Below are 13,948 nucleotides of genomic sequence, written 5' to 3'. Positions count from 1 at the left end.
CACTGTTAATGAGTATGATTTGCTCATAATTATTCTTATCACTAGACTAAGGTCAATACTAATAAAGTTTTAATTGTCCATTTAAATATGTAATATATTTTTTTGTAATCACTGTAGTCAAATCGACAGTAGGAAATGGTGCTGTATGGAAAAATCAATTGCATTAATCTTACAAGATTTGATGAAGTGAAATAACCAAATTTAAGCCTCATTTGTTTGAACCACACTCATTCTGAATTTCAGTTCATTTGCTTTGCTCTGTAAATTACCTGTACTCTATTCCTGGGAGGAAAACTTTGGTCAAGCTGACATTCTCTAGAAATAAAGTTGTTAAGGGTTTTCTTTACATATTTACTGCAACTACTCAAAGGCATTTTACAGGCCTTGCAGTCAAATGAACTGGATTTGAGTTCTGATTCTCTGTCACATTGTGTGATCTTGAACCAGTCCAGTGAACTAACTTCTCTGCAACCTTCTCTATTCTCATCTTCAAGGTGAGATTAGGAGTACCAGACTCGCAAGTACTGTATGAGAGCCAAATGAAATAACATATAAGGAAGGAATTTCATTTATTTCAAAGCACTATGGAAATGTTAATTTTGTAAATGTGAGGCAATATTTATAAAGCACTTAGAACAGTGCAGGCTACATTGTATTCGTTAAATAAATTAAAGCAGTCCTAGTGGCACCTTTACTTAGCAGTGTGCAGCTTATGTTATTGCTCTAAAGTTGGCTTGCAAAATGACTTAATAAAGCCACTTAGTTCAATATGCCTGAAAAAATAGAGTACTAGTTTTATGGGGGGGGGGGAATCTGTAATTCACACTTTAGTCACTTTGAAAATAGCGTTCCCTTAAGCAGTTCATAGTGAGGTTTTACTGCATGGGGAAAATTGACATCTACTGCCACAAGATAGAAAGTTGCACGTCCGATGCTGTGGGGGCCAGGCCTGAGCAGTGGGATGCACCCCGGACCTGGTTATCGCACTACCAGAACCATCCGATTTGCCATCGTGACGACAGACGGTTTCTTCTTATTTTGCTAGGAATTCTCGGAGATCGATTAAAGTAGATGGAAAAGGAGAACCCAAAGGGATGAGGAGAGCGAAGCCAGTGAAGTACTCGGCAGCAAAGCTGCATGAGAAGGGTGTCCTGCTGGGAATAGACGATCTGCAGACAAACCAGTGAGTGGGACCTGGAATCTGCACAGAACTCAAACACCCTCTAGTCACCCCCATTAAATTTGACTCACATTTCTTTGGTTTCCTGCGGCCTTTGAAGAGATTTATTTGGTCTATCAAGGCTTTCTCCTGATTACAGATGACAGGGGGAAAAGACATGTATTGTCATCTCTAATCTTCTTCCCATCAGGCCTTGAGCATCTAGTGTCGTGGTTTGTACGAAGTGCTGATCGAGTGGTTATGTTTCCCACGGTTTGTCCAGTGCGTCTGGATTTGCCAGCCTCCCTCTTCCCTTCAGAAGAGCTGAGTCATACAGTGAGAATAAAGGCCTTCTTTCGGTTTTTTAATCAATGAGATTATTTACAATTGAAAAATAGTGCCTTTCTAATTTTAAAGCCACGACTGCGTGCCCACGCCGGGTCAGAGCCCCCCCGGCAGTGTGCTGTCTGTGTGCACTTGAGCCCCACTCCAGGCGCCACTAGGTTCTTCATTTTTAAAGGTCCCATGAGCCCCGTACCCCATCACTCCCTTGTCCTTTGTCTGGGGGAAGCCAACCCCACTCCTCCTTCCTAACTCCTGCCTTCCCTCAAGGCTTGGCTTCTATTTCATTTATGCTAGCAAACATTCTCCTTACTACACCAACTCAGAGAAAATGCTTCTTCATCTTGGAAGGTTCTAAAATACTCAACTGGCCTGTCAGTGGTATAAGTCAATAATTCTCATATTCTGTGAATCTCATATATTTCCAACTATATTGTATGCTCTTTAAGAGCAAGAGCCATATTTTACACTTTTTTTTTTTTTTTAAATCACCTACTTCAGTGCTCTATGAGCTATAGATCTCAACAAGAGCCATCAAACCTAGTTTGAGTGTTGGGGAAGGGATGGGAGGTTTGGGATGACTTCCTTAGTTTTTCCCAGCAGACCATTCACTAAGAACAGTAACTTCGGATTTCATTAATTTGCTTCAGCTTTAACCATACACTTGCAGATCCATATGTGTTCCTTTCTTCACTAGGTTTAAAAATATTCTGTTTGATATCACATCAACTGAAGACGTGGGCATCTTTGATGTCAAATCAAAGTTTCTGGGTGTTGAGATGGAAAAGGTGCAGCTCAATATTCAGGTAAGCTGGGATTTCTACAAACTGGCGGCGAGTTTTATAGTGTGGGTCATTTGTGGTTCCCCTGGCTTACACTCTTCACGACAACAATGAAGTCCAACAAAGGTGACTAAGATAAGCTTTATTTGCCAACATTAGCAAGATTAGTTTTTAAAAGCTATGATTTTTCAAATTATTGGAACTTAAAATGCTTTTAGATGGCAAAAGCATAGCAGTTAGTTTTTCTAGGTCATGTTTCCATTATGAAACTGAGAGTGAATAATATGAAAGATTCAGAGCTATTAAGTAGAGGCTGGAAAGTTTCCTTTATTAGGAACTCGCATTTCTTTCTAAGAGTCTATATGCGTAGGATTGGAACTTTCCTGATTTCATTGTGTCTTTCTCTTCTCTAGAATTGTTTTTACAACAGTTTTTTGAATCTAATTGTTAAATATTTGGGATCGTATGAATGAAAGACATTGTGTAAAACAGATGGTCTGTAAATAGAAAAATGGTGTTTGCAGTCTGAATTATTACTATTTTCTCATAAGAACCATATCTAAGCCAAAGATACTTGAACAAAAACTAAGAAATGCTCTTTGTGTCCTAAAAAAATGGAGCGTATAATCAAATGTTTAAGTTCATCCACTCCCAATCCTACTTCTTAATCCTTAGCACAGATTCAATTCACAGAAGTAACTGGGCTCTTCTTTTTCATGTAAGAGTTTTTAAATGGAAGTGACGGTTATTTACGTAGGCCCCAAACTACTTGTTAAAGGGTTTCCAAGCATTCTGCATGTATCTACAGGAATCATCTTGATAAGCCACTGGGAGTGATGTAAGTTCCAGCCTTACTGCCTGCTCAGCCCATCGCCGACAACCCTATAGTTACCTCCCCTTCCCTTCCTTTTCTATCTAGTAGTCCTTATAGCTTAAAAAGAAAAATGGGAACTAAATGGGCGTGATAAGGACATTGAGATCATGGAGTAAATTAGAATACAGAGAGAAAATTAATGATACCATTATGAAAAGTATACTTAAGTGAACTGTATTGTTTTCTAACTTTAATGTATCTATCTAACAATTTAACTGGAAGTCTTGAGTTACTTTGTGTAACAGATAAATATGGGAAGAGAAAGTTGTTCTGTGGTGATGGTCCTTGGTTAGTGATTTTTCTCTAAAGGTGGCAGACATATCAGGTGATTTCCAGTAAGGAAATGACCCAAAACCAATCAATATCAACTGGACAGATGAATCCCAAGTGACTGGGAGACACCTGTTTAGAAAAACCTCAGGAATTCCATGCAGCTTCCTTTGAACACTGGTACAAAGACCAAGCTTCACTTGCTCCTTTGTTAAGAGTTCAATGTGCAGTAGGATTAGCTAGTCACACCATTCATGTATACACATAATTGATTGTGAAATGTTGCTCCATAGCTGAGTGCAGGTGGCTAATAAGCCCTAAATTTTTAAAGTCATTGCCAGCTACAGGATTTGCAAGACTCACTGCAAAATGAAAATGCAGAGGCCCTTATTCAAAATTACTGAGAATTTCAAGACGATGACAGCAGAACATTAAACTAAGAGCAGGACCCTTCTTATCATGAGACCTTGCACAATTTGAATGCCCAAGGGGCTGGTCCTGCATGTAATAGCTGTCACACATAAAGTCAGACTTCTATTTATACATATGACTTTCAGACAATTATATTATCAAGTAAATTACCAAAGAGAAACATGATAAACAGGTCTGCAGTGTGAGTCAAAGACTGGAAACAGGACAGAAGTATCCAAGAGATCTAAGGGAGATAGATTCCTTCTAATATTATGTGTCTAGGTTTTCTTCAGCCCACTCTTCCCTTAATTCCTAAAGATTATATCTATATTATGTTATATTATATTATATTATATTATATTATATTATATTATATTATATTATATTATATTATATTATTATATTGCTATAGACCATATACATAACTGGAAGGTGTGACTTATCTTCACATGAAGATGTTCTGCTGATACAGATAATAGCCCATGTTTATACAGAGTTGGTGTTCTCCCTTACCCATTTGAGAAATGGAGATTTGGAGAGCCCGTTATGGAAGAGGCAGCTGGAGTCCAAGCTCTTCATCGCTCTGCTCCACTGCCTGCCTCACAGGGTTCCAGTTGATCCTGACAAGACAAGTGTGGCTGACAAAAGTGTTTGCAGATACCTTGATTTCATGCCCAGTAATACCCCTGTCAGGCTATCAGTGTTCTCAGTTTACATACAAGGAAACAGAACTTTAGAGAGGTTATGTGATATTACAAGATCGTATGTCAGCAAATGGTGGAGCTAAGGCTAAAATCTTCCAACTTCAATTGTGATCACATTTTCTCTGCTCCCCACCTTCAGGGCCCAGCTAATTCCTCTGCATACACCATTCCTTTTCAACTTAACTATATCGGTTTCTTTTATAAGAGACTTGGATAAACAGATATTGCCTTTCCCAAAGGAAAGGTAATTCTCCACTACGTTTTAATAGGTAAAATCTTTCTTGAGAAAGAACTTCAATTCCCTATGAAATTTCTGTCCCAGAAACATATCTAAATAATGTAGGAGTTAATTGAGTACAGTTGGAGGTAATTAAGGGAGTAGAGTAGAAAGCTGGCAAGAGCCAAGTTCTCTCAAAGATGATTCCAACTTCTGCAGATAGCCTTAGCCTTGCTTAATATAGACACGAGGCATTATCATTGAGAACCAAGAAGTTTTCAGAGCTAGAAACAAGAGCACAAGACTTAGGTATTAGGCTAGGGCTGTTCAAGAATGATATCTTCTATTTGGGAAAGGCCTCCTGTCCTGTGTTTATTGTGAAATGTTACTGCTTAGTCTCATGTATATAGCTAGTGTGACCCAGTTATGAATTTTAGCAGGAGAGTTTTTTTTTTTATTATATGGTAGCAATGAAACAATGGTAAACTGTCTTGGAAATGAGGCTTGTTCTCAGTACAGGAACAGAAGTAGTCTAGATCGGGAGGAGTTGCTTTGTTCAGTGTTTCTCCAAATTTTGATCACACAACTTCATCAGTAAATAGCATGGTCACTTTTTTTTATTTGTACATATTTATTTGTAAAGTGTACATGTTCCTACCACTATACTCAAAACGTGCTTTATAAAATGCATATTAAATTTAAATTTTACATATATTTTATATATACAAAGTATGAGAAAAAAATCAAAATAGTTATAATCTCCTTTTCACTCCCCAGTGAATCATCTTACTGGCTTCACTTTAGAAAACACTGCGCATCTAAAGGATATGCCTCATCTTGCCAGAACATTTGTTTTGAATTAACTTAATCATAATGGTTTTCTTTCATATTGTCTTTATCAAGTCTAAAAATCTATTTTCTTTCATCTAGATAAGTGATTCTGAAAATATGCCACCCAGACCAGCAATATGATCATCACTAGGGAACTTGTTAAAATGCAGATTCTTGACCCCCACCCCAAAACTACAAAATCAGAAAATCCCGGGGGTGGGGCCCAGCCATCTGTGTTTTAGGTAGCCTGTGTTTTTAACCAGGTGATTCTGATAACACATTAAAGTGTAAGAACCCCCACGTAGGTCATTAGATCACTTAATCTTATTTTTGTGAACAAATTCTTCTGGAATGTTTTTCAAATGTGCTAAATGTTAAATTTGAGGTTTAATAATGTTCCTTACAATTGCAGGATTTACTGGAGATGCAATATGAGGGAGTAGCTGTAATGAAAATGTTCGATAAGGTTAAAGTGAATGTAAACCTTCTCATCTACCTGCTGAACAAGAAATTCTATGGAAAGTGAAGTGCCTGCAGAAATTTCATGGATTCTGCATCACCTGGATTGGGAAATGAATCTGTTTAGTATTTTTGTTTTTAAACATGATTGAAATCACTGCTTATAAACGTGTGATTGATTTTTTTAAAAAAAGACCAAAACTATTCTGAGGAATGTACCCATTGTGCCTTTTTGATAATTTGATACTACAGTAGAATGATACACAAAATGAATTAATGTAAACACTTTTACATTATACTGTGGAATAGGTACTCTGATTTAAAATTTTGAATATTTTGTGATTTGTTTTAAAGTAAGGAGAGAATAAGTGTAGCTGACCAGGGACAAATGTGTAAACTATTTTCCTATGAAAAAATATTTTAAATTTCCCATTCGAATAATGGAATTCTTCATAGATTTTTTTTTTTAATCTGTGGAGAAATGGAAACCTAATTATTTGTAATGACTTGTTTAGACAGATACTTAGTTCTGAGCCCTGTCTTCTGTGAGTTATCAATTTTAAAGAAAACTTTTGTGCAATTTAAAATGAAGTTTTTATAAGTAATTGAAGGTGACAATACAATAACACTTTCTGTATAAAATATATATTTTATGTGATTTATTCCTACTAAACGAAGTGCACTACTGCCTCATGGTAAAGACTCTTGTACCCAGAGCCTTTAAGCGACTAAAGAACAAGGTGGATAGCAATCTTAGCCCCCACCCCCACCTCCGCCCCTCACAATTTATTTGAATACTTCAATTGTGCCTCTCAAGTTTTTGTAATGCAATAAAATCAGTATCTAGATGGTTTTTAAATGTATTCTTTGAAAATTGTTTCCTGTAAAATAAATGTTACCAAATTACCTTAAATTGGCTTTTTAGTTGTTTTAATAAATGCAAATCATTTAGTGAAAAAGTTTCTTGGTGGGACTTATCAAAAAGCAATAATACACCAATAGTTGTACACACTAGATAGCGTACAGAGTAAGCTGCTGTGACCCAGAGGGCCAAAATCCTGTGGCTGACATGAGATAGAAGTTTGTTTTGTTTCAAATTCAGTAGTTCCAAGGTATATGAGCAGGCCCACAAGTTTATCCAAGGATCCAGGCTGGCCTGTTCTTGTCATTGACTCCCCGCCAGCAGGAAGCAGGAAAAGGAGCCCGGGGCAAGTGTTTTAAGTTACACATGTCACTTCTCCTTTCATACCATTGACCGAAACTTAGTCATGTGGTCCCAGCAAGCTAGGTTCCTAACTAGGCAGTCATGTCCCCAGTTAAAACTCAGGGTAGAGAAGGAGATGGTCCTGTTATTTAAAAAGAGTGATTCCCAGGGACAGTGTAGCAGTCTTCACCACAACAGATTCTCAGGCTGGAACCCACTGACACTTTGTATTCTGTTCATTCATTCAACAGAGATTTATTTTCCACAGAGATTACCATTTATTGAGAAAGTAGGTTAGCCTATATACATTTGGCGCAAATGAACTTTCAGTGTATGACCAATAGAATTTGGAAAATTCAAATTTTAAGAAGTAGCATCTGCTACATTAGTGATAGTTTCGGGCTACATGTATTTTTGACAAAAAAGTAAATACCTCAAAATAATTCTCATTGTCTCAACAGTTTGTAGGTGGGTTTTTAAAATCACATTAAACTTAATACAGACTTCTGTAAAAGGAATCAAACGTACAGTTAAGTTTCACCTTGAGAATAAACTTCCCTTTCTTCGACAGCTAGTATTCGGTGAGGAACAGGAGCCAGGGGCAGTAAGAAGTAGGTTCAGCTTCCTTTCTTCATGAGTCAGAAAAAACTTTTAGTGGAAATGTATAGGAACCAAAATTGGGGAAAGATGTATGGAGGCAAAAGCTCACCTTTCATAGCATCTCTTCACTTATTCCAACAGTGAGTGAAATGCTTGAGTGATAAAAATCATGTTGTCATGCTAACAGCCTCAAGGAAAGCTGTGAATGTTTTCTCTCTGTTGCCCCACAAGATAAGGTTATTGTTGAAGATAATACCAACAGTTACCTGTTTGAGATCTTCAAGCGACATGAAGGAATGGGTGACCCAGAGAAGAAAGTATGCAATGAAGAAGTAGAGCACCAAGAAGCCAGTGGAGATATGGTGTACAGACTGTTGCCAGGAGAATGGAACCATTTACGAGACAGAGGACAGTCTCCTGACCAGTGAGGGGAGGGGGGGAATTGTCCCTCTACCCTTCTGAGTTCTTGCCTGAGACACTGTGTAATAAAAGACAAATTAATAGGAGAAAACAAGTTTATTAACATATATGCCTCATGTATACATGGGAGATACCTAGGAAAACTGAATAAAACTGCCCAAGCCACCATCTTAAACACTATCTTCAGCTAAAGACCAAAAAAAAAAAGTGTTAGGGGTGAGGAAGTGAAAGGAGTAATTCATGGAAAGGTAAGAAGAGGAAACAACAGTGGCCCTGCCATGCTGATAAGTCTCTCAGGTGAGTTATCTGATGATAACTCACTTCCTGAGAGAAGCCCCCTTTCTAATGTAAATTTCCCTTACAAAAAGGTAACTTCTGTGTTTTCAGAGCTTCTCCTGTGTCTGCAGTTTCTCAAAATAATCGGTTCAAAATAAGACTTTTCCAAAGAGGCCTATTTTGAGGTAGCACATTCTGCCCTTCACCAGCTTTCTCCCCAGGGCTCATAGCTTTTCTTAGGAAGAAGAAAAGGGTTTTGTTTTTGTTTTTGTTTTTGTTTTTGCTTATAAAACACTTAACAAATGAAGCAACTTGATTTTTACATAGTTTACTCCTGTATTTTGACGTACGTTTGATCATGTTTCCAATGTTGGGAAAATGGTCGTTGGCCTAGAAGGTTGAGATGATCAAAGCTCCCTTAAACTCCACTTTTTAGCACTTGGATTATAAAAAGGCATATGGACGTAGGGAGCACTCTACTGTGGAGGAGGAAAATAATTTTCCTTCAGGGATTCCCTACGAATTTGGCACCTTAGGACAAATTGAACAGTTGAAACTTATGTGCCAGGCTAAGCTAAGGAGAAGAAGGCTGTCGACTGGGACTTCAAAGGGAAAGGCAATTCACAGGTAAATGAGGAAGAGCAAACACTGGGTAAACAAATTCTTGCTGGGTCACCCAGAAACAGTGGTATACAGAGGGGAGTCTATCAAACAGACGTTTCTAGGTTTCTCCCAGTCTGTCATGCTTAGTTTATGTTATGCTAATGTGATGACTCCTCCTTCAATCAGGTTTTTGTCTCAATTACTTTAAACAGATAAGAAGGAAGGTCAAAGTTTACTTCTTAGTCTTTTGTTTCTTAAATAATCAACTTAAAATAATATCTCAAAAAGGCATATTTTGAGGTAGCAAACTCTGCTTACCCTCACTACTCTCAAATGATATGTTCTAATGATCACCAAGAGAAGGAAACCCTGAGCATATTTCAATATTCTGGAAGTTTATGGTGAAGAGACCAAATCAGTGTGATCATTGTCTGGCATAACACATCTCCCTTATGTCATTGAAAGAGCAGAACCATAGTGTGTGTATTGCTGTAAAGACCAAATATTGAAAGAACAAGACCATAATGTGTGTGTGGTTGAGTACTAATTAGAGGTACTCTTCATGATGTAAGTTTTACATTGTGGGCTGTGGTTAAGTAGGGATTTGTGGAACTCCTCAAACATTCCGAGACAAACCACAGAGCTCTGAAGGGTGAAAGTTGCCTATATTTTGAGAGATTCTGGTGAGCATTGAATGGTCATACTGCTGATCGGCTTTTTCAAACATCTATTGCTTGTTACTGAAACCAGGACTTAGTAACAGATTAAGTTAGAGCCCCGTTAAATTGACTCTAAGCTCCAGAGGACAGAAACTGTTTCAGTCACTGCTGGGAGTTTAGAGCCTTGGCAGTGCCTTCCTTGTACATGGCAGAGAGGTGAAGTCCCAGAGGCAGGTGCTACAGTGGGTTGAGAAGGAGACAAAACCCCACCACCTCACTGCCTCTCAGGACTCCTGGTATTGCTTTAGGTTGACCCTGGAATGAATGATGTAGTTACTGATTATCTCAGTCTAACAATGCATATGCTCACTACTTGATCTGTAAATAAAATAGCCCATACAGATTTTCTAGGTTGCCTCAATGTTGTTTTTCTTAGAGTATAAAATCTTGGCTAAAACACATTGGAAGGTATGATGGTTAATTTTATGTGTCAACTTGAGCAAGTTCAGGGATGCTCAGATAGGCGGTGAAACATTATTGTTGGGTGTCTGTGAGGATGTTTTCGGAATAGCTTCACAGTTGACTCTATAGACCGAGTAGAGAAGATTACCATTACCATTGCGGGCTGGCATCATCCAATCTATTGAAAGCCCAAACAGAATAAAAACGTCCATGAAGGGCCAATTTTCTCTCCTTGGGCTGGGACATCCATCTTCTGCCCTTGGACATCACATCAGAGCTTCAGGTACTTAGACCTTTGGATTCTGGGAGTTACACAACCAGCTCCCCTGATTTTTAGGCATTTGAACTCATACTGAATTATAACCTAGCTTTCCCAGTTCTCCAGCTTGTAGATGGCAGATTGTGGGCCAACTCCTATAAACACATGAGCCAATTATAATAAATCTCATGACATTGAAAAGAAATAATAAAAACAAAAGGATAGGCATTGAAAAATCATTTTTCAACCTCTGGCCAGATTAATCAAGAAAAAAAAAGAAAGAATATGCTATCAAGATGTAAAAATGGGGACTAACCTACAGATAAAATAGTTTTAGAAGAATAAAATATTGGTATATAACACAAGGAAATACTATAAAGGGTTTTAAAAGAATCTGATACACATATATCAAACAGGTAAATCTAGAAAAATGCAAACTGCAGAAATATTCCTAGAGTATTTACTCTTTGTGTAAATATTTAAAACATCAACAAAGCAATACTATTTTTTTTTTTTTTTGAAATACAAGTGTACTAAAAGTATAAAAACTTGGAGAGAAAGTTACTTTCCTGGGCAAGAAAAAGAATGTAATCAGAAAAGGGTACAAAAAAGCTTTACTGGTATAAGATGTATATGTTATATTTACATATATATGTTAATGCTGCGTTGTAGGTCCATGCATATGATATTAGGCTCTGTACTTTTCTATGCTTAAAATCTTGCGTAATTTAGAGAAATTCACATAAACTATATGAAATTCTGTTCAGTTCTTTTTACCTCTCAAAGCAGTAGTTTTCAAAGTATGTCCCTTGTACACACCACCAAAACTCACTCCCCTCCCCAAGCTTCGGCATCACCTGGGAACTTGAAAAATGCAAAATTTCAGACTACCCCCTACACACCTATTGAATTAGAAACTCTGGAGTTGGGGGACAACATCGTGGTTTAACGAGTCTTCCAGATGATTTTGATCCATGCTTAAGTTTGAGAACTATTTTCTTAGAATAATGTGTCTCTAAACTTTGGTCTGGCATCAGAAATCACATAGGTGATGGGAGATGGAGGGGGATGGTATCCTTATCAAAAATGTAGACTCTGATTTCATAGGTCTGGGATGGGCTCCAGGAATCTGCACTTGGGTGTGATTGAAGTTAAAGGCACTGTTTCTGAAGGTAGGTTTAACTTTTGGTGGCCACTCAATTAGTAAACCACAATCTTTAGAAAACACTAAAGTGAGGAAGAAATACCTCATTTTGTACCATTCTCCCTCCTTGCTCATGGTATTTCAGCGCCATTCTAAAAGATACTTTAATCTAGTTAATATCCACAAAGAACATAAGCATTTCTTGGTTTCAGCAGCCCGTTTGTCACTAGAAGTACATTCTGTTGTGATAACTAAGCAAAAAGAAAATCTTGTTAAATTTCATAGGTTCATAAAATGGTTAAAAATGGTTGAAGCAGATAAAATTATAGTTTTGTAAAATAGTTAAAAATGGTTGAAACAGATAAAATTATCAAGTGTTATGGACAGAGTATTATTCTATTCTTATTTTAAGGATATACATACTTATATATTCGAATGATGGACAGAAAGTTAACACTGGTCATCATGGAGATGTATGTGGTTCTTAGAAAGGAAGGTAGAGATACTTTGACTTTTCAGTTTATATCCTTGAGTTAGAAATTTTTCTGCCACGTGTATTGATTACTTTTATATTTTACACCGTATTTCATTGATTCTGAGATGCCTTTTTGATGTTTAAACAATCCTGAAATTGAAATATTTCTTACAACCAATAGTATGTCACAGCTTAATTGGCAGCATTTTTTCTTGTGGTACATAAAAGGATGAATCTTAAAATCGATGGCACCTTAATAGTGTACATTAATAGGGAGTGGAGAAATGTATCATTTTAATGGTTCACATCTACTCTTGGATATATTTTCCTCAGAGAATTGAATAAGCAAGCTTTTGAAACAGCGTTATATAATTAGGTTATTCAGTAACTTTTTGAGCTACTTCTATATACAAGGCGCTATGCTCTGAGGATGATGGGAGAGGATATAGAAGAATTTTTGCTGTGTCTTCTTCACTGGTTTAAGTGCCACAGCGCTCGTTGGGGAATGACACTGTCAACAAGAAATTTCTTTGATAAAAAGCTTAGAAACCTAACCAGTGATTCTCAACTGCAGTTTATCAGCCACAGCGTGTAGAGCACGCCCGCACATCTGAAAGAAGGGCTGCGGCTGAACTTTCCTGGAATTGGCCTGTTAGACTCACTTCCCGTTGCGGCCCAAAGGATGTGCTCGCCAGATACGCTAAGCAAAAGAAGCAGCTTGCTCCTCGCCGACCGGCCTCGCCCGCGACGCCCTCCAAAGGCCCTTAGTGAGCTGCGCAAGGGTCCATTCCCTGTGACCTAAATGTGGCCCAGTTCTATTAAACACATGATATATGGTCCAAGAAAAATGTGAGCGCCCCTTAACCAGAGCACTTTGCCCTCTGGGCATCCGTCTCGCAGGCGGCGCCGAGTACCGCCTGGGCACAGGGGGTGCCAGCCGCCTCCTCCTGGTAAAGGCTGCAGCTCCGCGGAGAGCTACGATTCAAGGACAGGTAGTTACAGCTGGGCGAGCGGGAGGATGGAGAGGCAGCTCTCGGGAACAGGGCGATTGATTCCTATAGCAGTCACGGTATCGTGAAATAAGTGTCTCACAGACGAAACGTCTAACTTCGCGAAATAAAGGGAAACAAATAAGAAATGTCAAGAATTCTGCCCAAACGTAGGCCCCGTCTCATTAGGAAGCAACCTTGTCACATAATATAAACTTTTAAATCCACTCTCCCTAAATTACAAACACGTGAGGCATTTTCAAACTTTCGGCTAAATTCCAAACTTCCAAATGGGCCGCAGCGCTCGGCCTGCGGTCCGGTGCTTTGCATGGAGACAGGGAGGTCCCGGCCGGACCGCGGGGACGGGCGCCCTGGGGCGCATCCCGGATCGGAGGACCACTGCACAAATCTTGGCTCCTCCGGAGGTTAATGAGAGGTGAAGGGGGCAGCCGCCCAGGCCCGCCGCCCGGTTGCAAGGCTTCCGCCAGACTGAGTCATTGATAATTAGCGGGTCAAAGGATCCCGGAGGAAAAAAATGTCTCGTTTGGAGTCCCCCGCCAGAGAGTGGCCAGCGGTCCTGGGCGGGGAGCGGCGGCGGGGGGCAGGCGCCCCGTGCAAGAGGGACTTAGAGTCTCGCAGCTCCGCAGGCGGCTGAGCCGCGGCTGAGGCACCGGTGAGGAGAGAGGTCCCACCACCGCGTGGAGGCGCAGTCGGCGCGGGGGGACGCCCTTCCCCTCCGGCTCCGCTCGGCTCCCGCCCCGGCCCGCCCGCGCCCCGCCCCCCGCGCCCTCGGAGCGCCACCGGACAC

The 13,948-nt window shown here is 39.3% G+C and overlaps 1 protein-coding gene across 2 annotated transcripts in view; it reads left to right on the top strand.

The window, feature by feature from the left end:
* IQGAP2 (IQ motif containing GTPase activating protein 2) overlaps positions 1 to 6,962 on the top strand; it is a 248,303-nt gene extending 241,341 nt beyond the window's left edge. For both annotated transcript variants that reach the window (XM_036225610.1, XM_036225611.1), the window contains exons 34-36: positions 1,046 to 1,183; positions 2,199 to 2,307; positions 6,003 to 6,962. In XM_036225610.1, the coding sequence (XP_036081503.1) occupies positions 1,046 to 1,183; positions 2,199 to 2,307; positions 6,003 to 6,116 (361 nt within the window). In that variant the 3' untranslated portion in view covers positions 6,117 to 6,962. The remainder of the gene's footprint in view (positions 1 to 1,045; positions 1,184 to 2,198; positions 2,308 to 6,002) is intronic.
* The last annotated feature ends 6,986 nt before the right edge of the window (positions 6,963 to 13,948 follow it).

Source organism: Rousettus aegyptiacus, unplaced genomic scaffold (genome assembly GCF_014176215.1).
Source record: "Rousettus aegyptiacus isolate mRouAeg1 unplaced genomic scaffold, mRouAeg1.p scaffold_m13_p_8, whole genome shotgun sequence".
NCBI classification, from domain to species: Eukaryota; Metazoa; Chordata; class Mammalia; order Chiroptera; family Pteropodidae; genus Rousettus; species Rousettus aegyptiacus.
This window is presented reverse-complemented; position numbering and strand designations above follow the sequence as displayed.